We start from the raw sequence: 25,597 nt of genomic DNA, 5'->3' as shown, positions 1-25,597 counted from the left end.
TCATGGTGTCATTGTGGGTGTTGGCATCCGTTCCATGTGTTTTCAGTTTGTGGGGTTTGTTGTTGCACACTTTTGCCACTTTTGCACAGTTGCAGGCCAAAGAATGAGGGCAATTCCACCGTAACAGAATGATGCTGAGACTCCGATTTTTTTTCTTTTCACTTTTAAAATGTATGTCAAAACAAAAACCAATGACAGCAAAGATAAACCATACAACTGTATGCACAAGGACTACTTTTAACAATTTCCACTGGCATCTTTACAAAAACACATTTCACTTGAACAGTGCAGATGCAAAGTTTGGTAACAGTATGACATAACAGTCACCAATGTACTGTTCTTCAACTAAATGTGCATCATTCTGTTAGTGGAATTGCCCAGGATTATCCTTTTACATTCAGACAACAGTTTGGTTCACATGGATTCAAAGTTAGGGTTGTTGTGAGGAAATACTACTGGTGAGACATAAAGCCTCAAAATAGCCGACAACGTAACACTTCTAGTAGATATAGGTTAGTAGTTAATACTATTTAATTTAGCCAAACTGTAATAAATAACAAACTTAGCACTTTGAACTATGAAATTACATTTGGACTCTTCCGCCCATTATACCTGTTTTTATGGATCCTTAATGGTGATCTTTGCAGCCAGCTGTCTCTCTTTGAGAGGGAGCGTGAGGAACCAAACACTTAACCAAAAGGAAGTGCTCAATGAGATGAACCCTGAGGTGTAACGCTGTAAGCGGCCAACCTTTACCATGCCAATGTTCAGCAGCTTCATATGCTGAGCTCTTTCTCACCGTCTAATGAGACCTTGAACCGTTTCTCAGCGAAGGAAGTTATAATAGTGAGGATTCACTCCTAATTTATGTATCTGTTACAGGGACTAAATGTGAAGCGAATTTTAAACACATCTTAAATCAAAACTTGAGACTAATGAAAGTGTGGAAGATGAGTCCCATGTGAGATTTTCACTGAATATTAAGGTAGAGAGATTCATTCATCCCAGAGGCATACTACCCTGTATTGTCCTTGAGTTTCTTTTTTTTTTTAAATCTCTGATTCAGTCATCCCTTTTATATGGGAAAAGGGATTAGATTCTCAGAAAAAGAGACACTTTAAAAGAAGCTTGAATTGTTAGCAAGAAAATGTTCGGAAGACTTGAAGGGTTATCAGTAAATTGCAATGAATCCTGAAATTGGTGTCTTTGACTATAGAAAACCAAATTGACACACCAATACAGTAGCTTAGCAATAGAGACACTTGTCTTTGTGAAGTGTGCTGTGCAAACCCTTGAAAATATTAATTTCACTCAGACAAAATGATAGGCTCTCTTGGCTCCCAAATAAATAAAATATACAGTGAATGACAGAGGACATTAAAAATAGTATTTCCATAAACATTAAATATTTACTTTAATATACCTCGGCTTCAGCCCGATCATAGACACAGAACTGTCTTAGGGACAGTTGGCAGGGACGTATAACAGTGACGAGGAGTATCCTTGTGCCAAAAAACATAGATGCTGCTCTGCTGGTCAGTCTGTGTGCCATTAACACCTTGTCAAGTGTGCAAACAACCCCTGATTTGTATGTTTACAGTGTCTAGAAGAAGGAATAAAATTATCTGTCCTTAAAAAAGGCTAAATGCTTTCAGTGATTAATTTTGCTTACAGGTGTGCATGGATTTTCGTTGATCCGACTTGATCCAAACCATTTAAAGGCCCAATCTGTAATTTCAAAACCTGACCCTAACACTGTTTGGAAACTGACAGACGAGGCTGTGACAATGTAACCACTCTCAAATTTACAGACAAACTTACGAATGCAAGGACAGACACCCCAACAGTTTTTACTCAAATGTGTATGTATATGTGGGAAATCATTTTAGTGTTTATCTATGGTGTTGTGTGTTAAAGGATCCCCAACTAAGAAAAGGTATGAGATCAGTAATGCTGTATTAATTATCTCCCATTTAGAAAATACATGTGAATGAATGTCTGAGTCGCTGATGCTCTCTCCTGATAGCGACGTTAGTGCAGTAGGATCCTTTACAACAGACAAACCATGGCTTTCACTATCAACCCCCAATTTACAGAGGCTGAAACGGAGACATCACCCCATCCCCCACACCCACTCTATGATTGACCACCTCAGTCACGTCCTGAATTACTAGATTATAATCCCAGTCCAGCAGTGGGATTCAACATATTCTCCTGCTCAATCCACACCAATCAGATATGTTTAGCCAGTCATTTAAATTTGACCATATAGAGGGTTTGGGGTCAGTAGCTACATACAATTCATTTTAAATAAACAGTTCAGTGTTGACCTATGAAATAGATGGGGCAGAGGAAAAGCTTCCACATGAAATCCATGAAGTTAAATAATTAACATTTATGACTTGGCAAGAAGTTGAAGTAGTACTGCAGCTGGTGGTAAATCAGGGAGCCAGCGCAGTAACAAAATGCACTCTGGAGCAGTTAAATGCTCATCATAGCGAGTCATTCAATAAAGTTTTAATTAAAAAGAGGTCATTTAAATGGCCAAGTGCCATTTTGGCTGCCTCCTGTAAGTTTTGATAGCTAACATTCACATATTCCATGGAATGAAATGTGTATAGATTTTACGAGTCCTACAAACAGCTCTATAAAAAACTTCAACATAACATGATGAGACATTACCATTTTTACAGCTGTCACAACACAACATGAGCTTTAACTAGGGCCAGGGGGTTATCCTGGCCACATGACATGACCAGAAAAAAACTGTCCGCTACTTATAAGCTATCCAGGGCCCAGAGTATTTCGTAGTCATGTGATAAGGTCAGGAAAAACTCTGTGCCCTAAACAAGAGATATAATAACCAGACAATCTAAACGTGTACTGTAGACCTACACCAAACATTTATTTAAAAACAGCCCCTGGAGATTCCAGAAAGGACAGTCAAGGGTGGTCCTCGGCGCTGCCCTCCTGGAAAGCCTGATCAGAAAGGCTATTATTGTACCCCCCCCCCCCTCCACCCCTCGATGGGCCGACATCCTCTTGGTGTGAGCCGAGTTGAGTTGCAGGAAGTTATTTTAAGGGGCTTGCCTGTCACAGTTGTTGTCTCAGTCACCAGAGTCCTGTTGGACCCATTTCACTTCTCTCTCCCCGCTGGACCTGGTAAGTGGCTGTCCCATACTATTTTACATACTTTTCAGGTACAGAAATGACATGTTAAGTTTGAGTTTCTGTTGGTCTTAGTGCTAAGTGTTCCTGGACTGTTTAGAGATGATGGTTGATAAAAAATATTTTTTTAAACCTGCTTCATGATATGTGGTGACAAAGTTTCTTGCCGTTACTGTCAAGCCATAGTGACAAATGTGTTGTGCTAGTGCGACATGTGTAATGATAAATGTTCTGTACCATGGTGGTGCATTGATTTGGTAGGGAAGTTTTCTGCCAAGTTGATTTGGCCTGAAGTCACACTAAATTATTCAAACACTGATGACAAGTGTTTTTTGATGTGCGTTCTTAATTCAACATTATCAGAGGAGGTGATTAGCTGTTCCAAATGATCACCTGAAACACACAGTCGTTTAGAAAATATGTGTAATCTCATCAGGTGTTATAACAGCTAACCAAGAATGAATGCAGACATTCAGAACAAAATGTCAACTTTGTTTTTCTCACTTCTACGTAAAAGCACAGTCATTGACATCAGTAGATACGTGTCTAGAATACGAAATAGCTTGACCATATTTAGAGGCTCCTAAAATAGAGTGAAGCCTCATAACAGGTGCCATGTGCCTGCCCGCTGGAAGCAGGGAGGGGGGAAGAGGGCTGCAGAGGGGGACTAGGGATAATTTTATCCTGATAAGCAGGGGGCAATCATGTTGCAATAGAGCTGGGGGATAAACAACCTCTGGATACTTTAAGTTCATTCCATATTAAATGAAAGGGGAGAAGTGGGAAGGGAGCCTGGTGGGTCTGATGTCTATTTGTGACAGGGCAGATTTAAATCCTCACAGTGGTATTGTGTCCTGACTCCTGACAGGCTACTGGGTTTTGTGCTATTTTTCACCACCCCTAGTGATTTGTACCACATGCATCAGACTGAAAGTTACTTTGCTTGGAAGTAATACTCTAACTAGTATGAGGATGAACAGGAGCTTGAACATCAGATTAAACATTAGACATTAAATATATGAGATTTCTTTCAAATATTGTTGACCTTTTAGTCTATCAAAAATATATTGCAGTTTGGCGATTTGGTTATAGATGTAGATGACAGGTACCATTGATTAGTATACTTTTCAGTTTGTTTGTTTTACACTGTTTCTATGTATCTACCACATGGGTACTAGTATCTAACATCTCCGTCCCCTCTCAGCCACATCTGTGAAAATGGAGACCAATGTCCAGTCTGCTGCAGAGGTCATTCCAGCCCAGACCAGGGTGACTCCACCACAGTCCCCAGTCACCACAGAGACCCAGGTCCCTCCACCCCAGGCCCAGGAGGCCCAGCACATGGACCCCATGGAGGAGTTTGGTCGTCAGCTGGAGGAGATCATCAGCACCTATGGCTCCGCAGCCAGCCTGATGGAGAAACAGTGCATCGTCCTGGAAACGGAGGAGGTGGACGAGGAGGCCAGCAGAGAGCAAGGTGATGAAGTCACAGCCACCAAGGATGCCAGCACGGACAAGGATACAAAGAAGTTGCAGAAAGCTTTAGGTGAGTGGTTTTAGTGTCACTGTTTTGTTTTGTTTCTCTCATGCATTATTTGTATTGTGCAGTTTTGCTTTTAAAGACAACATCCACAGTGATTTCTATTGAAAACATACAGTCAAGTCTTCACTTAGCCTTTGCATTCAGCAGGAGAATGGCTTTGTTTTTCGACACAGCTGTGCTGTAATCTGTTGTTTGACAGCAGTTGCTGTGAGGGCATAGACAGAGCAGTGTGCTGATGAGAGATTCCAGAGGAAATATTCTCGTCACAACTAAACAACTTCCCTTCCAATCTAAGACAAAGTGCATGTCAGTTTACACTTAATCCCATTCATCATCACATTTTCACAAAGGGAAGAGTAGACTAAATAACAGAGTCATGCTGTTACTGTATCTTACCATGACAGATTCTGTTTTGAGGACAGGTTACACAAGTCCTGGGCAGAAGCAACACAAACATGTATTTTCTAACCAACAGCAGACAGTTGGTTTCTTTGCCACAACATGAAACCGGGCCAGCAACGGAGGGTTATAAACATCTTCCTTGCACATTTTCAGCAATTTGATTTGATTTGCTTTTCCAAAGCCATAGTTGTCAAGAAGCAGTGGCTTTCATGCTGAGGAAATGGCTTCTGAAGAGTATTTATTTTGAAGAAATTTATAGAATGATCCCTGGTGGGCTTTTTCCATCCTTCTTTTTTTTAATATCAGTCCTACAGAAACAAACATTACATGATTTATCTCTATCCACACAGGAAAGGAGGGCACGCTACTAATGCAAAGTTTGAACAAGCTGCACACACCACAGGAGAAATTGGATGCTCTCCTCAAGAAGTATGCCGAACTGGTGAGTGTTCTCTTCTCCCCTCTATCAGCACACCAGAGAGTAGAGTCCTTCAGCACAGCAGTAACCAGCGGCAATAAAAACAGGCGAGGGAAAGTTAAAAGGAAACAAATAAAAACACACAAATGAATCAACGGGGAAAACAGAGAGTGCCTGGTGAGATCTTGGAAGGGGTTCAGCCTCATACCGTGATGACCTAAATATTCTTCGCCTCCGGCAGCAAAAGCGAATCCGAACACAAGGTCATATGCCATGTGATACAGCTAGCTATAACATGGCTCTCTAATTCCTCGACAGAGATATCAAGAACACTATGCATTATGAATAATATTATCAAAGACATCGGCTCTCGCAGTCAGTTTCATTTTTAACAAATGGATAGTTCCTTAGGCCATCCTAATATACAGTTCATAGTATCACCAGGAAAAGGAAACAGAACGTATAAACAGATGTTGGGTGTCGAGATTAAACAAATATATACTCATCCATATACACCCACCCACCCAGCCATACCAAATCCTCTTCGGGCATTCTTTCTGCTTTTAGTCACCTAGCCGGTTGTTAGCCAAAAGCAGCTTAAAGAGCCCAAGTCTGTACAGAGGGCAGAGGCTGTGATCCAGTGTAATATATATAGCACATCTGTCTGCACGGTCCACAGCTGGAGGAGCGTCGTGGGGAACAGAAGCAGCTGAGGTTCATGCAGAAGAAGCAGGGCCACGTGGGGAAGGAGAGGGACCAGCTCCAGTACGAGCACAGCAGAGCCATCCTGGCCCGCAGCAAACTGGAGGGCCTCTGCAGGGAGCTCCAGAGGCACAACAAGACCCTCAAGGTGTGTGATCACTGCTCACTGCTCAGCTCAGCTTCAATTAACACTACACTAATCTAATCAACATAATGGCCTCAAGACCCTTGAGGTGGTTTCTCACAGCCCAGTCTAACTCCACATTACACTAATCTACTCAACATTATGGGTTCAACACCATCGGGGTGGGTGTTCATAAGACCAACTAGGTTTTGAACCCAGGTTATCCACATGACATAAGACTATGTTAGACCATTGAGCTAAAGCCTATAGGCATTAGCTCTGAAAGAAAGCATGAATCAGGCCTCAAGCAAGATTACGTACCACAATTCAATGTCATTTAATTCAAAGTGCTTTATTGGAAAGGGAAATAGGTTTGCATTGCCAAAGCAAGTGAAATAGATAATAAACAAAAGTGAAATAAACAATAGAACATTACACTCACAAAAGTTTCAAAGTAATAGAGACATTTTCAAAAGTCATATTATGGCAAGGTAGCGATGTGCAAATAGTTCAAATACAAAAGGAAAAATAAATCTTCTCCGGTTGTGTCACATTGGTATGAATGATTTGGGAGACAGGCGCCAGAATGCGTAATAAGGTTTTTTATTACACCCAAATTACGACGTGCCGTGTAAAGGCACGGAGACGAAGACCAAACAAACACTATACACAACACAGGGTAGGAACCCAAACAAAAGAGCGAGGAGTACCTCAAATAAATAACACCAGCGCACAATGATTAACACACGGGACGAGACCCGTAATCATCTGCGCAATCCACAATGGCACGAAAGCCAAAACACACAGCGCAGGTACTCACACGCACCAACTGACATTGTAACAATAATCGACAGGACAATGGTAAACCAAGGACACACTTATACAATTACTAATCACTGGGAATAGGGGCCAGGTGTGCGTAATGAAAGTTCCGGAGGGATCCGTGACAGGTTGCCCTTTTCTTGTGGCAACAGGTCACAAATCTTGCTGCTGTGATGGCAGACTGTGATACTTCACACCAATAGATATGGAAGTTTATCCAAATTGAATTGGTTTTCAAATTCTTTGTGGGTCTGTGTAATCTTAGGGAAATACGTGTCTCTAATATGGTCATATATTTGGCAGGAGGTTAGGAAGTTCAGCTCAGTTTTCACCTCATTTTGTGGGCAGTGTGCACATGGCCTGTCTTCTCTTGAGAGCCATGTCTGCCTACGGCGGCCTCTCAATAGAAAGGCTATGCTCACTAAGTCTTTACATAGTCAAAGCTTTCCTTAGTTTTGGATCAGTCACTGTGGTTATGTATTCTGCCACTGTGTACTCTGCTTAGGGCCAAATAGCATTCCAGTTTGCTCTGTTTTTTGGTCAATTCTTTCCAATGTGTCAAGTAATTACCTTTTTGTTTTCTCATGATTTGGTTATGTCTAATTATGTTTTTGTTGCTATCCTCGGGCTCTGTGAGGTCTGTTTGTGAATAGAGCCCCAGGACCATCTTGCTTAGGGGGCTCTTCTCTAGGTTAATCTCTCTGTAGGGGGTGGCTTTGTTATGAAAGGTGTGAGAATCAATTACTTTTAGGTGGTTGTAGATTTTAACAGCTCTTTCCTGGATTTTGATGTTGAATTTTATGTTCCTTTTGATGGCGTAGAAGGCCCTTCTTATCTAGTCTCTCAAATCGTTCGCAGCTTTGTGGAAGTTACCTGCGGTGCTGATGTTTATGCCAAGGTAGATATTGTTTATGTGCTCTAGGGCAACGATGTCTAGATTGAATTTGTGGTCCTGGCAAGTGGACCTTTTTTGGAACACTAATATTTTTGTCAGGATTTACTGTCAGGGCCCAGGTCTGACAGAATTTGTGCAGAAGATCTAGGTGCTGCTGTAGGCCCTCCCTGGTTGGGGACAGAAGTACCAGATCAGCAAACAGTAGACATTTGACTTCAGATTCTAGCAGGGTGAGGCCGGGTGCTGCAAACTGTTCTAGTGCCTCGCCAATTCGTTGATATATATGTTTAAGATGGTGGGGCTCATACTGCATCCCTGTCTCACCCCACAGCCTTGTGGAAATAAATGTTTCTTTTGTCAATTTTAACTGCACACACCCACTCTGCTACAGCTCAACCTCAGCCAACCCTAGATTGTTGAATGTCACAGTTAACACCTTCTCACAAATAACTGTCCTGATGTTGCAGAGATTGTTCATTCTGCTCTTCAAAACACCCTAGTGTCAACCCTTGTCACGTGTGCTCCCTCTCTAGCCTCTAGGTCACCAGGCTGCTCATTACGGCACACACCTGTCACCATCGTTATGCGCACCTGCGTGTCATTGGACTCACCTGGACTCCATCACTTCCCTGATTACCTTCCCTATATATGTCACTCCCTTTGGTTCCTTCCCCATGTTAAGCGGAGCAGCACAGAGGAACCCAAGAGCAGACTCAGACCAGAAAACAGGGATGAATGAACCAAGATATTTATTGTAACAGGGAGAGATGAAGTGCAGATACAGGGAGGTTTGGATGAGTTGTGGGAAACCAGATGTGGAGGCTGAGGTTGGAGTGAGCTAGTTTGGGACAGGGTAAACAGGTCCAGAGGGGAATCCAAGGGAGTGGTGGTGTGGTGAGTCCAGAACAGAGTAGCAGGGTGGTGAGATGTGGAACAGGAGACAGAATCAGGGCGGCAAAACTGCAGTGAGAAGATAAACAGCGTCAAGCAGGGAAGCAGGTACAGCAGGCTAACAGGATCTTCAATAATAATAATGGCTAGAAGCTTAAACTGACTGAGCAGAGATTACGATCTGGCAGAGTGGAAGTGGCAGAACTGAGTATTTGTAGAGGTCTTGATAATGGAATGAGTTGTAGCTGGTTTGGGATCTGCTCTGACTCCCGCACACCTATCTCCAACCACACAAACAGAAAGGGAGGGGGGGGGGGAGTGTACTGGGGGAATGGCTGCAGGTCAAGCAGACACCGGATGACCACTAGGGGGTGTGGCAGGAGCAGATGTGACACCCCAGGCGTCATTGTTTCTGTTTCTGTGTCATGTCTGCGTTGTTTGTGCTTTCTTGTTTTGTATGATATTACGTTTATTTATTAAAACACTCACTCCCTGAACTTGCTTCCCGACTCTCAGCGCACTCGTTACAGCCCTAGCTATATGGAAACACAGTTCCAAAAAACACCACTAGAGCTCACATTAACATAATCACTGGCGACACACTGGTGCATTAATAGAAAAAGCCCATTATCCATAAAGTTTCTATGAATGTCTTGCTGGTGGTAGCTGTGAGTATTGAAACTCAAATAGACTTGATGAGGGAAATAAGACATCAAATGTAGGAGAGTGAAAATGTTACTGTCAATGCTTGTCAACTATACTCGTTGGATGAATCCATTTGAATTCAATCACTTTTTGACAGCATCCCTTTTGATTTAAACAAAACTTTTCGTACATGTTTGCCAATGGAAGAAGAGGTCAGAATGTGACTTTTGCCAAAACATTCAGGAGATAAAGGTGTTCAAAGTTGACCCGTTTAGCATACCCCACCATACCATGAGACATCCATGTCTCCATCACTGGAAAAGATCAACGGTAGAGTTTGATATCACATAAACACCTACAAACAGGGTTGTCAAACTATTTGATCATTTCTTTAAAAATAAAATTGTTCTAATCATATTTGTTGTTGCTTTGAACCTACTTTACGTCCTCTGAGGTTTTTGTGTTGTGCTGATCGGTTGAGACACAACATGCTCTCGGGTGTCATTTCATTCATAGAAATATCATTAATAGAATGGATATATCCCTTCAGACCACTGTAATTTAGCTGGTACACCATTGAAATTGAATTGAAATTGTAACTTCTAATTACAACCACAAAGATAGCCACCAGTCCACCCACCCACCGTCCAATTTCAACTTAAATCTATATTTCTATGATTTCAATAGGTATCCTATGGAGGATTGACAGTATAATTTAAACCACACATATTTGCATTCAAGGCTACATTATCTGATGTGTAGACATCTACCCATCTTTGTGGTACCATTTGAAAGTTGTAATTTCGATTTTATTCCAGTTTTAGTACATTTATCAGCCACCCTGTATTCAAAAGCATGTTGTGTCTCAACTGATGGCAGACACAACACGAAAAGCTCAGATTATGTAAAATAGGGTCTAAGCTACAACATCTGTAAATATGAAAAATCTGAGTTTCCAATTTTAAAAACAAATTGACATTAAAGGTAAAAAATATGACAATTTCCAATGAGGAAGACATAGATGTCTCATTGTATGGTGGGATATGCAAAATAGGTGAACTTTGAGCAGCTTTATCTCTTGAATGGTTTGGCATGGGCAAATACGTATGGAAGGTTTCATTCAAATTAAAGGGGTGCTGTCAAAAAGTGATTGAATTCAAATGTCTTTACCCCACTGTAGAAATGTGCTTAAAAAATACATTCTACTGGTATTGTCATTCGAAAGTTGGATGCTTAAAGGCGCCACTCCCAAAACGCCTTGACTCTCTACCCTGAGTCAGAGGGATCTCAATGTGAGGGGGTCATATCTCAATTAGGCCTTACATGAGTGAGTGTCCTGTTACATCTATAAATAATAGATTGGCATACGGTATGTTTAGTCATCCCATTATAAGTGGCTCATGTGTAACATTTCACAGAAAGAGCATGACCAATGGCACTACCTAATTTTAGCAAAGGTCACAGGTTTAGCACAATGAAAGCTTTCTATTGTGAGTTGACACATTGCCACTGCTGTTCATCCTCTCAAAAGGTGAAACCTCTTCAGCTAAACTCTAGGTATTGATAAAGTTTATGCCTTAATCAACATAAATGAAACCGCTGTTCACTTATCCTTTGATTCACAGCCAATAATTATGTACACAGTTTGGCCATTTGACATGTTTATGAATCATAAATCACCCTATAAGTCAATGGCATAATGCTCAATGATCTGTAAACAAATAGTCCCTTTTTACTGGATCAGTGTCCTATCTATTGTGCAACCCTTACACAATCTCTGGGACGTATTGAATCTCCTGTTCTGCTCCCCTTGGGAGGTAATTGGACTCCATGTCGCTCTCCCTCTCTCGTCTCTCACCGCCACAAGGCACTGTGTGTGTGTGTGTGTGTGTGTGTGTGTGTGTGTGTGTGTGTGTGTGTGTGTGTGTGTGTGTGTGTGTGTGTGTGTGTGTGTGTGTGTGTGTGTGTGTGTGTGTGTGTGTGTGTGTGTGTGTGTGTGTGTGTGTGTGTGTGTGTGTGTGATTCCCACTCAGAGAGGAGACCCCTCAGACACAGGGCACCAGTGACGCGGCTCTCTGACAAGAAGGATGGTTTCATTGGGCTTTTGTGGCATCTGCTCTTCGACTATAAATCAAAGGCGAGAGAAAGAGGCTCTAATGCCTTGACCCATCTCTTCCTGCTCCTTCTAGCATCTTCACATTTCAAGATATAGAGGAAATCAGGGTTAAAGCAGAGTTAGGATGATCATTTGACTGTTGGGTATAATCGATTAATATGCAGATTTGTGTAAATAGCCAGCTCTTTATACATCCTAAATCAATCAAACAAACAATATACAAATATCTGAACAAGAATCCTACATGCTAACAAAAGTTAATCAAAATGTGCTCATCTGAATTGGAACGGGACAGCTGTTGAAAGTGGAAGATCATGTCTTGTCATCTGGTAGCTCATGATGTAAGCGAGAGTCTGAGGAGGCTTGGCATTCATGTGCTTTGCTCCTTTAGTTGTAAGAGCTCTGTATTTGTGCACTTATCGGTGGGTGTAATTGCGCTACAGTACATTTCCCATTTTGGAGCTTATGCCTGTGTCATTTGTAAACACAGTCAAATAAACAGCCATGTCTTAAGATAGAAACTCTGGCAATGCTTGGTTCACTTCTCAGTAAGCTAAGTCTGGAAACTGGCATTTCACAATCCTGACCCCAGCAACTGAATGTTTTTTTTGACACATTTTTTATTTAGTTTATTTTTTCTGAGTGGGGTTTACAGGTACAAAAAACAATCAAAGAAATGCCTACATATAAAACCCCAGCGCATTATATTGTTCTTTACAGAGTCGCGTATATTTGTCCAGGCTTCAGTTGTTCCTTGACTAGCACCATTTATTTTCTCTGTCGATAATTCTGATATTATAACATCTAGTAGTAACTGTATCCACTGGTTAAATGGGAGAGAGTGAGTGCTGTCTGCCAGCAGTAATCTTCTCTGATTGATGGAGAGATTCAAGGGACTATCATCGTTAAGTAACATAATAGAAGCAAAGCATTGAATATTTAAATTCATGCACTTCGAAATTCATTTTGTAACTTTGCCCCAGAAGCATTCAACTGCAGGGCACTCCCACATCATATGAAGGAATGTGCCTACCTGATGTAGGGGATGCAGGGAACAGATAGGGAGTTGGTGCCAATTTCATCGTAAAATGTTTCCTTGGTGTTAAATACAGTCTGTGAACAAACTTAAAATGTATAAATTGTTGGTTCAGATTACGGGATGCCAAGTTAATATTTCTCCATACTCTGTTCCAGTTAAAAGGTGGTTGAGATTCAATGAGATTTGTGGACTACGGTTTTGTAATGGCTAGCTCAGAATAATAATAATACATAATGATACATATTATGGAGATCAGTCCTTTCGGGAGCACAGATACTTTATTTATAAATCCCATCATTGGATGGTAGTTGGCTTTCCATAGTTGTAAATATAGAAAAGAAGGAGTTGCCTGGTAATGTGTGTGTCGTTCAAATCTTAGAATGATCTCAAACCATTACCATCCATGATATTGATAAGGGTACGAATTCCATATTTGGACCATTGGGGGGATGCAAAAGGCCACCCTCCAGATCGCAAGGCATTATTGTAACATATTAGAGTATGGGCATGACATTTTGATTCCAGTTACATTTTTTTATTTTTTTATTTTGCAGATGGGGTGAAATGCTAGTCCCTGGAAATACAATTTACAGTTTGTACGGATAGTCCTCCTACTTATTTCCATCTATGTAAATGTGTTAATTGTATCCGGGACCATTTACCTTCCCATATACATTTTGAAACAGCACTGTGAATTTTATCCCAATAGCCAGAAGGAGAAGCCATGGGAAGCATTGAACAACAGAAATTCAGCCTTGGCAATATATTCATTTTGACAATAGATATTCTGTCAGTTAAAGAAACTGGGATATTATTCCATCTACTGAGGTTGGATTGAATTGATTTGAGCGTTCTGTTAAAGTTCTGGCAATGGTTTTATCTAAGGAAGGAAATGTATATTTTCCCAAATATTTAAAACAATTGGGATTCCATAAGTAGAAATGGAGTCATCCATTGGAGTCTTGAGAGGCAGTAGGGATGATTTGGGTAGAGACATTTTATAGCTTGAGATTAAGCTGAATTTATCCATGAGTTTCAATTTGTTTTGGGACAATTGAGATACATTGGCTGGATAAAGTAAAAAATATTGTCTGCGCATAATGAGATGAAGTGATCAGATATTAAGGACATTTGTGTTATTTTCCGTTGATAGACGAATTGCCTGGGCCAAGTGTTCCATGGATAGTAAGAATAACAGAGGCAAAATTGGATCGCCTTGTCTGCTTCTTCTAATGATTCTGAACGAAGCAGAACAGATATTGTCTGTTATAACTATGGCTGAGGGATTGGCATATAGTATTTCAATCATATTAATGAAATTGGAGCCAATTCCCATATGTTCCAAGACAGACCAGAGATATGACCATTCTAGTCTATCAAAAGCTTTTTCTGCGTCGAGAGATAAAACAGCCCAAGGAGCTGTTATTTCTGATGAAGCATCTAAGATTTAATAGTCGACAGAGGTTATCTGAGGATAAACACTTTTTAACAAACTCGCTTTGAACCAATTTGGGTAAGTCTCGAGATGGGACAACATTTTAGAAAACAGTTTAATATATGTGTGTATCAAAGAAAGGGAGCAATAGTGAGAACACCTTTTTTAAATAAAAGCTAAATTAGTCCTGTATACACATTTCTCCCAAATTAACCTTCGTGAATGGCTGTATAAATAATTATGAGCAATAGTGGACCTAATTGATTCCAACATTTTAAATAGACCTCAGGAGGAATACTGTCCCATCCAGGTGATTAAGCCTTTATTCATGATATCCAATGCCCCTTTGAGTTCATTGATAGAGATTTGTGCTCCCAGTGAGGTGGTTTCCTCTGATGAGAGAAGAAGAGTTCTTCATTATTTTATAAATGACTTAGTCTTGCTTGGTGTAGATTTAAAATCAGTTGTGTACAGTTCTTTATAGAAGCGGGAGAATCTGTGATGGATTAATCTGAGTTCTGATCATAATTCCCCTGTTTTAGATGCAATAGTTGCTATATCAGCTAATTGATCATGACTGCGTAGCTTGTTGGCCAGTAAACGACTGGGATGATTACCATGGAAGTAATGGTTGAGTCTTATTTGATGGATGGCAAATTCTGCTCTCCGTCGTATCAATAAATGAAGTTTTGTCTTGACTTTGGAAAGTGTAATAGCTACCTGGTCTGAAAAGAGTGTTTGTTGAAAACATTCTAACACAACATTTCCAAATATATTTCCTTTAATTGTGATTTATTTAACCCAGATACAAATGTGGTTGCATTCTTTTAATAAAACCTTTGGTGGCATCCCATAGAATCTTGTTCAATTTCAAATTGATCACAGAATGTAGGCTTTTGTAGTAATGAAATGTTGAAACTCCATCTTGTGGCTCTTTTAGCGGATTCAGAAATTTGAAGTTGGCAGTAGTAAGCGTGGTGGTCAGACAAGCGCATATGTCTAATGTCCATTTTCTTAATTAAAGAAATTACAGGTGCAGATAATTGTATGAAATCGATTTGTGAGAATGATTTATGCCTGTTTCAGTAGAAAGGAAAGGAAAAAGGAAAGGGTACCTAGTCCGTTGTACAACTGAAATTTGTCATTCGCATTTAACCCATCCCCTCTGAATTGTACTCTTTTGTTTTAAAATGATGTACTTTCCAGACATCAATGAGATTCTAATCAGAGAGTATATGCTGGAGAGCCTTGGTTTCATATGGATTGTATATTTGGTTTTATTAAAGTTGTCCCACATGTCCAAAATGGCATTCATGTCTGTCCCAATAACCAGATGGAATTAAGTTAAATTCTAACAATATGCTGTTCAGAGAATCAAAAATCATAGGATGATATGAATTTGGAGCGTACACATTAATAAAGGCCATTTTCTATCCATAAATAAAGGGATAATGCATTCTTGATCTCCGCCTTTAACCAAGATGATCCTTTTTAGTTTCTTATGTATCATAATGATTACACCTTTAGTTATGTTTGGGGCTTGTGAAAAATCAGTCAGTTTGAAAAAATTGTTCTCTTTTCTATGTCCGTCCTTTTGAATCAAGTGTGTTGCATTGCTGTATTAACCTGATTTCTTGCTAGGATATCAAGAAAACTGGAATGTTTAATAGGACAGTTTCGGCCTTTCAAATTCCAATAGAGAAAAGCTAGCGTTGCCATTGTTTAAACAAAAGTAATGTTTTATTAATAATGTAATTGTTTTATTTAGTGTTAATAAGCCCATGGATGTGAAAAAAAAGCGGGTTTTGGTGGCACACAACATTTTTCTGGAGGCAAGCTGAAGTTTGGAACCGAAGTTTTACGCCCCTTCGTCGGTGATTGGTCAACAGTAAGGATTCCTCAATAAAGTCTTTGTTGTCATTCAATGAGAGATTACTTGTTTTCATGCAATTTTTTAAATTGAAAAATACTGCACCAAACGCGACTAAGATCTATTTAGCAAAAACGTCAAAATTAATGACATATTTCTTGAGTTATGTTAGATTAATTCAAACTATTTTCAGCAAGCATATACTGGCTATGGCGTCTCAAAATGGACAAACAGTACCATTGCCGCTTTTTTCTTATTTTTCAAGCGAGGGTTTTTTAAGGGAGTATGCAAGCACACTTGTTCGGTTTGGCTAGCCGAGTTTGGCTAGGCAACAGCCGAACCGAAGCATGCTAATGCCTTTACAGTATTGCAGCATACCTATGAAATCTCTTAAGCAACATATTTTTTGGTCTCAAAACTTCTTCAGGCTAGGGTCTATTTTTCTCCACTTCCTGTCTGACTGACGTGCCCAAAGTAAACTGCCTGTTACTCAGGCCCAGAAGCCAGGATGTGCATATAATTGGTAAAATTGGATAGAAAACACTAAAGTTTGTCGAAATTTTAAAATAATGTATGGGACTATAACACAATTGATGTGGTAGGGGAAAATCCAAAGAGAGCCCATGCTCTTTCAATGGAAAGTTATGAGTCCTATGCAATTCCATCTCCCAGATTGCAATTCCTATGTCTTCTACTAGATGTCAACCGTCTTTGTTCAAGGTTTCAGGCTTGTTTGTTCCCAAATGAGGAAGAATTTTGAGTTTTGGTACTGGGAGTCAGAGTTGGAAATCAGTCTGTTGGCATGTGACGTATGTTTTCTATTGAACATACTTCTTTCCGTATGAAATATTATAGTTTAATGACATTTTAGGGTACCTAAAATTAAATAGAAACATAGATTGACTTGTTTCAACAAAGTGTAGCGGTAGATTTTTGGATTCCTTTCTCTGCATGTTGAATGAGTGGATTACTCAAATCTATGGCGCCAACTAAACTGATTTTTTGGGGATATAAATAACGATTGAATATTGAATAGAAGTGAATATTTAATCGTTATTTGTGATTTTACGAAGCCTGTGCTGTTTGAAAAATATTTTGATGTGGGGCGCCGTCCTCAAACAATCACATGGCATGCTTTCGCTGTAAAGCCTATTGTAAATCGGACAATGCGGTTAGATTATCAATCATTTAAACTTTTAACTGATATAAGACACTTGTATGTACCTAGATGTTTAATATCCATAATTTCTTTGATTATTTATTTGAATTGCGCGCCCTCCAATTTCACCGGAAGTTGTCGACAGGTGTCCCGCTGACGGGACGCCTAACCCTAGAAGTTTTAAGGTATTGAGAAATAAATAAATAACCATTTACCCCTTCAGACCTTTACATTTAGGTTTGCAGACTTGATGAATTAGGGTGGCTAATGAAGAAAAAAAGGAGAGATAAGGGGAAAAAAAGTAGGCAAAACAGAAATACAAGCCTAAACAGTCAAACAGGATGTCTGTGGGAGCAATAGCTCCTGATCCATTATCATTAGCAATATGGTCTAAATTACCCTAAACATCACATACCCTCAATTTGTATATTAAAGGAATTCTTTGGGTGGTTTTTCTGTAAGCATGTATGTGCTCTATACTATGCGCAGTATGGGACCAAATATTGGCATTGGCATTTCTAACACACCAGCCCATTATTTTCCCTGAGGCACCAAACTGACCAATTATTTTCCTTGAGGCCACCATTATTAGCCAGATAATTATCATTTTGCGCAAAAAAAAAACCAAGTTAGACAGGCCCACTGGGACAGAAATGAACCAGCCCACCTGGCATTTGCCCGAAATGCCAGATGGCCAATAAGCCCCTGCTTCTGAATGTCTCTCTCTCTCTCCCGCTCTCTCCCCCACTCTCCCACCTTCTCCCACTCTGTTTCTCTCTCTCTCCCTTCCTTGTCCCTCTCTATCTCCCTTAATCTCTCAGGAGGAGACCCTAGCTCGTTGTTGTGAGGACGAGGAGAAGCGCAGGGAGATCACCACTCACTTCCAGAGCACACTGACAGACATCCAGGCTCAGATCGAGCAGCACAGTAACCGCAACAACAAGCTGTGTTTGGAGAACGCCAACCTAGCAGACAAACTCAAACACATCATCAGCCAGTACGAGCAGAGAGAGGAGGTACACAACAGGAATACGTAACCTTAACCTCACTGTTATATGTCTGTACACTCTCATTGGGGTGGCAGGCCGCCTAGTGGTAAGAGTGTTGGGCCAGTAACAGTGTTAACCCACTGTTCCTAGGCTGTCAATGTAAATAAGAATTTGTTCTTAACTGTCTTGCCGAGTTAAATAAAGGTTAAATAAAATCCCTGGCCTACTAACACCATGCATGCAGGCTCCAGTCATGGAGTCATTTGATAACCAAAGCTGTTATTGATCATAATTCATCTGTCCCCAAAAGGAACAAAAGTCTATACAGGAAGTAGACACTTGTACGTCATGTTTAGTGAGATAGCTGTGACAAAAGAATTGAGTCAGATCATTGAATAAAGACACTCAGAGACACTTAGAGGTATTATTGCTCCCTACGCACATCAACAGTCAGAGATATAGCCAGCCAAGGGCGCTCATTGAATAACACTATAGCATGTCATATGTAATCACACAACAATACACCAGGAAAATGACAAGCCTAAAGTGACGCACGAAAAACAGGATCTGTCATGCAGTTGGTTGCCACTGAGGCTGTTGCACCACTTCTGCTGCCCACACACAGCTGCAGCTGGTGTGGTAAAACAGAAGAAGATTTCAATTTCTTATTTTTAACTTTTTTTTTTTACTTGTGAGTTTCTAATAATTTGTCTTGAGTGCCATCTGCTGGTTGTAGTCAGTATAAACACTTCAAATCAAATTGTATTGGTTACAAACACATGGTTGGTGCGAGTGTAGCGAAATGCTTGTGCTACTAGTTTGACGGTGCCGTGCTATCTAACAAGTAATCTAACAATTCCCCAACAACTACCTAATACACAATGAATGAGAATATGTACATATAGCATATAGATGAGCAATGGCCGAGCGGCATAGGAAAAGTGCATAGGCACAGTAAAATAGATGGTATAAAATACAGTATATACATGTGATATGAGTAATGAAAGATATGTAAACATTATTAAAGTGGCATTATTTAAAGTGGAATTGTTTAATATGACTAGTGATCCATTTATTAAAGTGTCTGGGTCTCAATGCAGGCAGCAGCCTCTCTGAGTTAGTGATTGCTGTTTAGCAGTCTGATGGCCTTGAGATAGAAGCTGTTTTTCAATCTCTCGGTCCCAGCTTTGATGCACCTGTACTGACCTCGCTTTCTGGATGATAGCGGTGTGAACAGGCAATGGCTCGGGTGGTTGTTGTCCTTGTTGATCTTTTTGGCCTTCCTGTGACATCAGGTTCTGTAGGTGTCATGGAGGGCAGGTAGTTTGCCCCCGGTGATGCGTTGTGCAGACCGCACCACCCTCTGGAGAGCCTTGCGGAGCCCGACAGGATGCTCTCGATAGTGCATCTGTAAAATTGTATCAGAGTTTTGGATGACAAGCTACATTTCTTCAGTCTCCTGAGGTTGAAGAGGCGCACTGGCGCCTTCTTCACCACACTGTCTGTGTGGGTGGACCATTTCAGTTTGTCTGTGATGTGTATGCTCAGGAACTTTCCACCTTCTCCACTGCTGTCCCTTCGATGTGGATAGGGGGGTGCTCCATCTGCTGTTTCCTGAAGTCCTCGATCATCTCCTTTGTTTTGTTGACGTTGAGTGAGGGGTTATTTTCCTGACACCACACTTAAGTGTCAAAAAGACATGATTATTTGATATCCAAATAACATCTAAAGTGTCTTATTAAAATATGTGATTAGATCCATACATTGCAATTATGACATAAAATGGATACAAGTTGACCTTTGATAGTTGGCTAAATGCTGATGGACATAAATGAACTCTGCTCTTTTTGGCAGAAAACTTGTGAATTATGCCACACTGTTTATGCATATGGCTATTTCCCATAGTAAACAAAATAGATGAGTCTTACGCGCAAAATAAACAATATGTATAGAAACAATTATTTTCCGCAATTGAACTCATCTTGGGTCAGTATTCTCATCAGAATGTGTGCCCTGATGATGATAATAATAATAATAATAAAAATCCCGATAAAGACAATACTTTAAACCATTTACTCTCCTGATAAATGTGAAACAGTAATTCAGTAAGTCACCGGTTTTAATTGGTTCTCCACCCACTATTTTGTCTGTTCTCCTTGGCATCATAAAAAGTGTCTGAACTTCCCAATGAAATACTGTAGGCAAACAACAATGGTCTTAATTACTTATCAAGGCACACATTTATGACCATTTCTCATAGACAGACATAGGGTAGCGGTGGTGGTTTTTAGCTAGATAAAAAAGTGTGAAATGTATCCTAATTGATGAGTCATAACCTGTACAGAATGTCTCAGAGGCCCTTCTCAAACCAAAGTGTCCAATCTCACCTTGTCTATCACCCAGAGCTTGGAGAAGATCTTCAAGCACCACGACCTGCAGCAGAAACTGTCTGATGCCAAACTGGAGCAAGCCCACGCACAGCTGCAGGAGGCTGATGAGAAGCACAAGAGAGAGAAGGAATACGTGAGTTACTATACTTTAACCAACTTTTACTGACCTTACCCACAACGTACTGTAAAGCAATGCCAATATAGTTGAGAATCATTTGCCTTACATTTTAATTCTGGTTTACTTTCAAGTATACAACCAATAAGTCTTACTGTGCATGTGATGCTCACACAAATGAGTATTGTAACCATTCACTGTCTCTGTTGTTAGCTGCTTAGGGAGGCAATTGACAAAACAAAGAAATGCTACACATTGAAGGAGCAAGAGTTGCAGTTGAAGAAAAAGGTACATTTGTGCTTTGCGTGTGTTTTGTTTTTAACCAGTTACTGGTACACGCAGCTGAGTGGAAACTACAAGCTAAACTTCTGAGAGAGCAGGAGACAGTCATGCAGGCTCAGGTGAATATATCCAATATGGTGCCAAGCACTCTTATTCAAACCTTTTCTTTCAGGTCCAAGCCTACCAAAGGCAAGCACAGTCCCATTAAGGTGTTTTAAAGGCCCAATGCATACATTTTTATCTCAATATCAAACAATTTCTCGGTTACAGTTAAGTACCTTACTGTAAAACTTTTCCATTAAAATGGTAAAATCTCAAGCAAGAATTTTTGGGAGTGATCTGCGTAGGGCATGGGAGGCATATGTAATCTGAAAACTAGCGGTTGTTGGCGGAGGGTTTTGGATCTCTCTGTTATTTGTCTTTATTAACTTAAAGCACCTGGCGATGTCACCAGGCAAGCAAAAACTCCACCTATGCAAAAACCTGTTGATTAGAAGGTCCTGTGTAGATTGTATTTTCAACCAGCAACTATTAGGAAATAACGCTGCTAACATATTTTTACACTTTTACAGTGTTAGTTTCATCAGCTGTTGTACAATATGATACAAAACACAGGGAAACAGATGTTCGACTGCACTGGGCCTTTAAAAGACAACTAATCTATTTCTGTGTATTTGTCCATTGGGATCTAAAGCCCTTCAATATCACCCCAAACATTGGCAAAGTGACCCCCTCATTTGAGAGTAATCCCAAATCGTATTTCTCCTCTCTTATAACTATATGGCTTAATGTACATAGCATTTAATATGAAAGGAAGGAACACCTGTTAGCTGAGCTACTGTACGCATTTTTTTTTTGTACACGGTCAAACCAGCAAAGAGAGCAGTCATAATTCCCATGATAGCAGCAGGCAAGGCAAGAGCAACTTCGTTTCCCTGAACCAGCAGCATGACCCACTGCATCATGGGGATACGAAAAAAAACTCTTGCTTTGCAATTAATGTGACATGGAGTCGATAAAGGTGATGATTGCATCAATGCAATGCAGCACTGTTTTTCTGTTGGAACATTGAGTGCATACTCCAGTACCATTGATTATTCCATTTGAAAATTATGATAAAATTACAATTGCTATGTTTATTGGATGTGGTACAATCATTGTTTGGGTGCAAGCAAATTATACAATGAAATTAGTTGGGTTGACACACACCATGTTAATAAATGATAAATCATACAAAAATAATTTATGAATCCATCGGAAAAGCATTTATCGCTGACAGTTCATATGGTTATAATTAATTGCAGAGAAACCTTGCCATTATGTAAAGCCTTGGGTTGTCACAATAGAAACCTTAGCCTGGCTCCCAACTAAATCAAATGACAAAGTCATATTAAAACATCAATGAAGTTAATATTGCATTTCAGTACCCATACGATTCATTACATATGGGTACCAAGCCATGTCACATTTCCAATCTAATTTACGGGGAATGTCAAACTGAATTTCTCTGTCCAGTAACAGACAGATTTAGATCACACAAACAGCCTTCAGACAGAAACTGATCTGATATACAAAACACATTCAATCAAAAAGCCTTTCCTCTTTTATAAAGTGTGTCAAGTCATTTGTTTTGCTTTTGTGCCAAACCAGTAGCTTCAAAATATAGACAGTTGATCTCAGTTGAACAGGGTGGCTTACAGAGACATGTTTGAATATTGGAGACTGACTGTGTCTGCAATACTGCTTTCCCCTGAGGGCCTCCAGAGATTAGCCTGTTAACTCTAGCTGGACAGACTGCCTGGCAAGGCATACCAACAATAAGTGACCTTATTGGAAGTGCTTATTTGTTCCCGTGGAAAATATACACAGAGGAAAAAAATTGTCAGCCTCCTCATGAATTACCAAATGTTTGCTGAACCCCCCTGGCTCTTTCTCTCTCTCTCTCATCTCCCTCTAAAGTTCAGAACATTTGTTTCTGGTGTGACATTATGTTAAAATCATAGATCTGATTGTTCCCGGGGTGAATAGATGCATATTATTGCTACATGTGAAGTCAACATGCAATCTCCTGAAATCAATTTCTCTGTTTCTATGCAGCTTGTTCTGTACTCCCAGAAGTTTGAAGAGTTCCAGACTACGTTGTCTAAGAGCAACGATGTGTATGCCAGCTTCAAAAATGAAATGGAGAAGGTATTTGGCATCCTTAAAATAAAATCATTGTTCCTTACAATATACAGTGTATTTTTAGGGCCAAGTGCTCGGAGGTGATATAAGGTCAGCATCATCCTGAAATGAGAAAACAACTATTTTCTGGAGGGATAGAAGCTTCTATCAAACATGTTCAAGACGATGAAGGCTACATTTATTTTCAGATACGTTTTAACCCAACAAATATTTTGCTTCATAGATGACAAAGAAGATGAAGAAACTAGACAAAGAGTCAACTGTTTGGAAGACCAGATTTGAGAGCACTAACAAGGCTCTCTCTGAGATGATTGAAGAGGTAACTACTTATCTGAAACACATAAAAAAGAGAGCCTTTATTCAAATGAGCTACAACAAGTTTATTTAATTGAATTTGTAAAAATGTATTTTACCTTTATTTAACTAGGCAAGTAAGTTAAAAACAAATTCTTTTTTACAATGGCGGCCTACAGTTTAACTGCATGAACAACAGTGTCCCTGACTCTCTGATTCACTCTCTTTTCCCACAGAGGACTCTGAAGGAGAATGAGTATGAGATGTTCGTTGTGAAGATTGACAAGCTGGAGAGGCTCTGCCGAGCACTCCAGGATGAGAGGAAGATTCTGTATTCCAAGATCAAAGGCATCCGTCAAACCCCTAATGCCCCCGAGGGGACACCCAAGGACGAGACACAGGAGCAGGCCCCTGAACCAGTCCACAGCCTCATGGATATTGTTGAGGAGCCAGAGATGACAGAGGAGATGGCCCGTCTGAGAGCTGAGCAGAACAGGCTGGCGGAGTTCGCCGCCTCTCTACTGTCCCCGTCAACAGGAGACAATGATGACGATGACTCTGACAGCGAGGAAGAGCCAGAGTCTACAGAACCGGCTGAGACCCAGAACATCTCTGAACCAACACAGGCCTCAGCACAAGTACAGGTAGAGGCACCAGCAAAGGCAGAGGAACCAGCACATGCAAAGGCACCAGCTCCATCACAGATAGAAGCACCAGCACAGGCTCTCTCACAGGTAGAAGAACCAGGAAAGGCTCCCTCACAGGTAGAAGCACCAGCACAGGCTCCCTCACAGGTAGAAGAACCAGCACAGGCTCCCTCACAGGTAGAAGCACCAGCACAGGCTCCCTCACAGGTAGAAGCACCAGCACAGGCTCCCTCACAGGTAGAAGCACCAGCACAGGCTCCAGCACAAGTAGAGGCACCAGCACAGGCTCCCTCACAGGTAGAAGCACTAGCTCAGGCTCTCTCACAGGTAGAAGCACCAGCACAGGCTCCCTCACAGGTAGAAGCACTAGCACAGGCTCTCTCACAGGTAGAAAAACCAGCACAGGCTCCCTCACTGGTAGAAGAACCAGTACAGGCTCCCTCACAGGTAGAAGCACCAGTACAGGCTCCCTCACCGGTAGAAGAACCAGCACAGGTTCCAGCTCAAGTAGAAGCACCAGTCCAGCCAGAGCCCCCAAAACAGCCAGAGCCCTCTGCCAAAAAGCAGACACCAAAGAAGAAGAATGCAAGGAAGACCAGCTGAACCGACAAATGTGTCATTGTGTGATCGTTAGGACTGTAGTCCCTGTGCCTGGTGTTATAGTTGAGATATCTAATCCAGCTTGGTTTGTCTATATACTGGTGTATCCAAAGTCTATCCAAAGTCATGGCGTGCAGTAGAAGTTTGTTTAAATTGTATATCAGATGACGACAGAGATTTACTGTTTTTTACCATTTAGAAATACACTGGCATAACCAAAGAATGGGCAGCAAGGTTATTCAGGACATTGCAGCCTAAAAACCTTTCAATGCCAAATGTGGTTTGCAAAACAGCATCATAAAAGCCACTGTCTTTTTTTCCATCTGAACCCTATAATGTAACTTCAATAAATATCTGATTGAAATTTATGTAGACATGTTGGTGCTCTTTGGAATGTTTTTATAGGCCCACTTCTCTGGTTTACACAATAAAAACTCATATCTAATATGACCAAATATTGGAAGATGCAAAGTAGCTAGATAAATGCACTACAATGCTTTCATGTCCCTTTTATTTGGACCAGTCTCTCTCTCTCTCTGTATGAATTGTTAACTGGACATCAAAAACGTCTCAGAAGACACTCTTTCACGATAATTTAGGGATGGATCCTTACTGTAGTTTCCATGGCAACCCAACCAAAAAAAGCCAAGCGGACAGTGCACATCCATTTTTTTTAAATATAATCTGTATCAGACAGTCTCTATCCCCAGAGTGGGTTGTTTTGGCCAGGCCGTGGTCTGTCTGTGTTCTGGGAAAGTAACAAAGTTACACAAACTCTCCTCCACCAAGGACACAACATTAGAATGACAGGCACCAAGTCGCCACGGCAACGCCATCTGCTTATTCGTTGAGGAGGACCATTAAGGT

The 25,597-nt window shown here is 40.6% G+C and overlaps 1 protein-coding gene across 2 annotated transcripts; it reads left to right on the top strand.

The window, feature by feature from the left end:
* Positions 1-3,022: 3,022 nt before the first annotated feature.
* Positions 3,023-25,098, top strand: LOC109866403 (beta-taxilin). Of its 2 annotated transcripts, none has more exons than XM_031800502.1 (10): positions 3,023-3,162; positions 4,373-4,714; positions 5,464-5,555; positions 6,211-6,381; positions 18,051-18,245; positions 20,622-20,741; positions 21,050-21,124; positions 23,103-23,195; positions 23,413-23,508; positions 23,720-25,098. In XM_031800502.1, the coding sequence occupies exons 1-10, from the start codon at positions 3,027-3,029 to the stop codon at positions 24,731-24,733; spliced, it is 2,334 nt and encodes a 777-aa protein (XP_031656362.1). In that variant the 5' UTR covers positions 3,023-3,026; the 3' UTR covers positions 24,734-25,098. The 2 variants fall into 2 exon arrangements, with proteins under 2 accessions (XP_031656362.1, XP_031656361.1); XM_031800501.1 differs by lacking the exon at positions 21,050-21,124 and adding an exon at positions 20,937-21,011.
* Positions 25,099-25,597: the final 499 nt, after the last annotated feature.

The sequence above is a fragment of the Oncorhynchus kisutch genome, linkage group LG21, assembly GCF_002021735.2.
Source record: "Oncorhynchus kisutch isolate 150728-3 linkage group LG21, Okis_V2, whole genome shotgun sequence".
NCBI lineage: Eukaryota > Metazoa > Chordata > Actinopteri > Salmoniformes > Salmonidae > Oncorhynchus > Oncorhynchus kisutch.
This window is presented reverse-complemented; position numbering and strand designations above follow the sequence as displayed.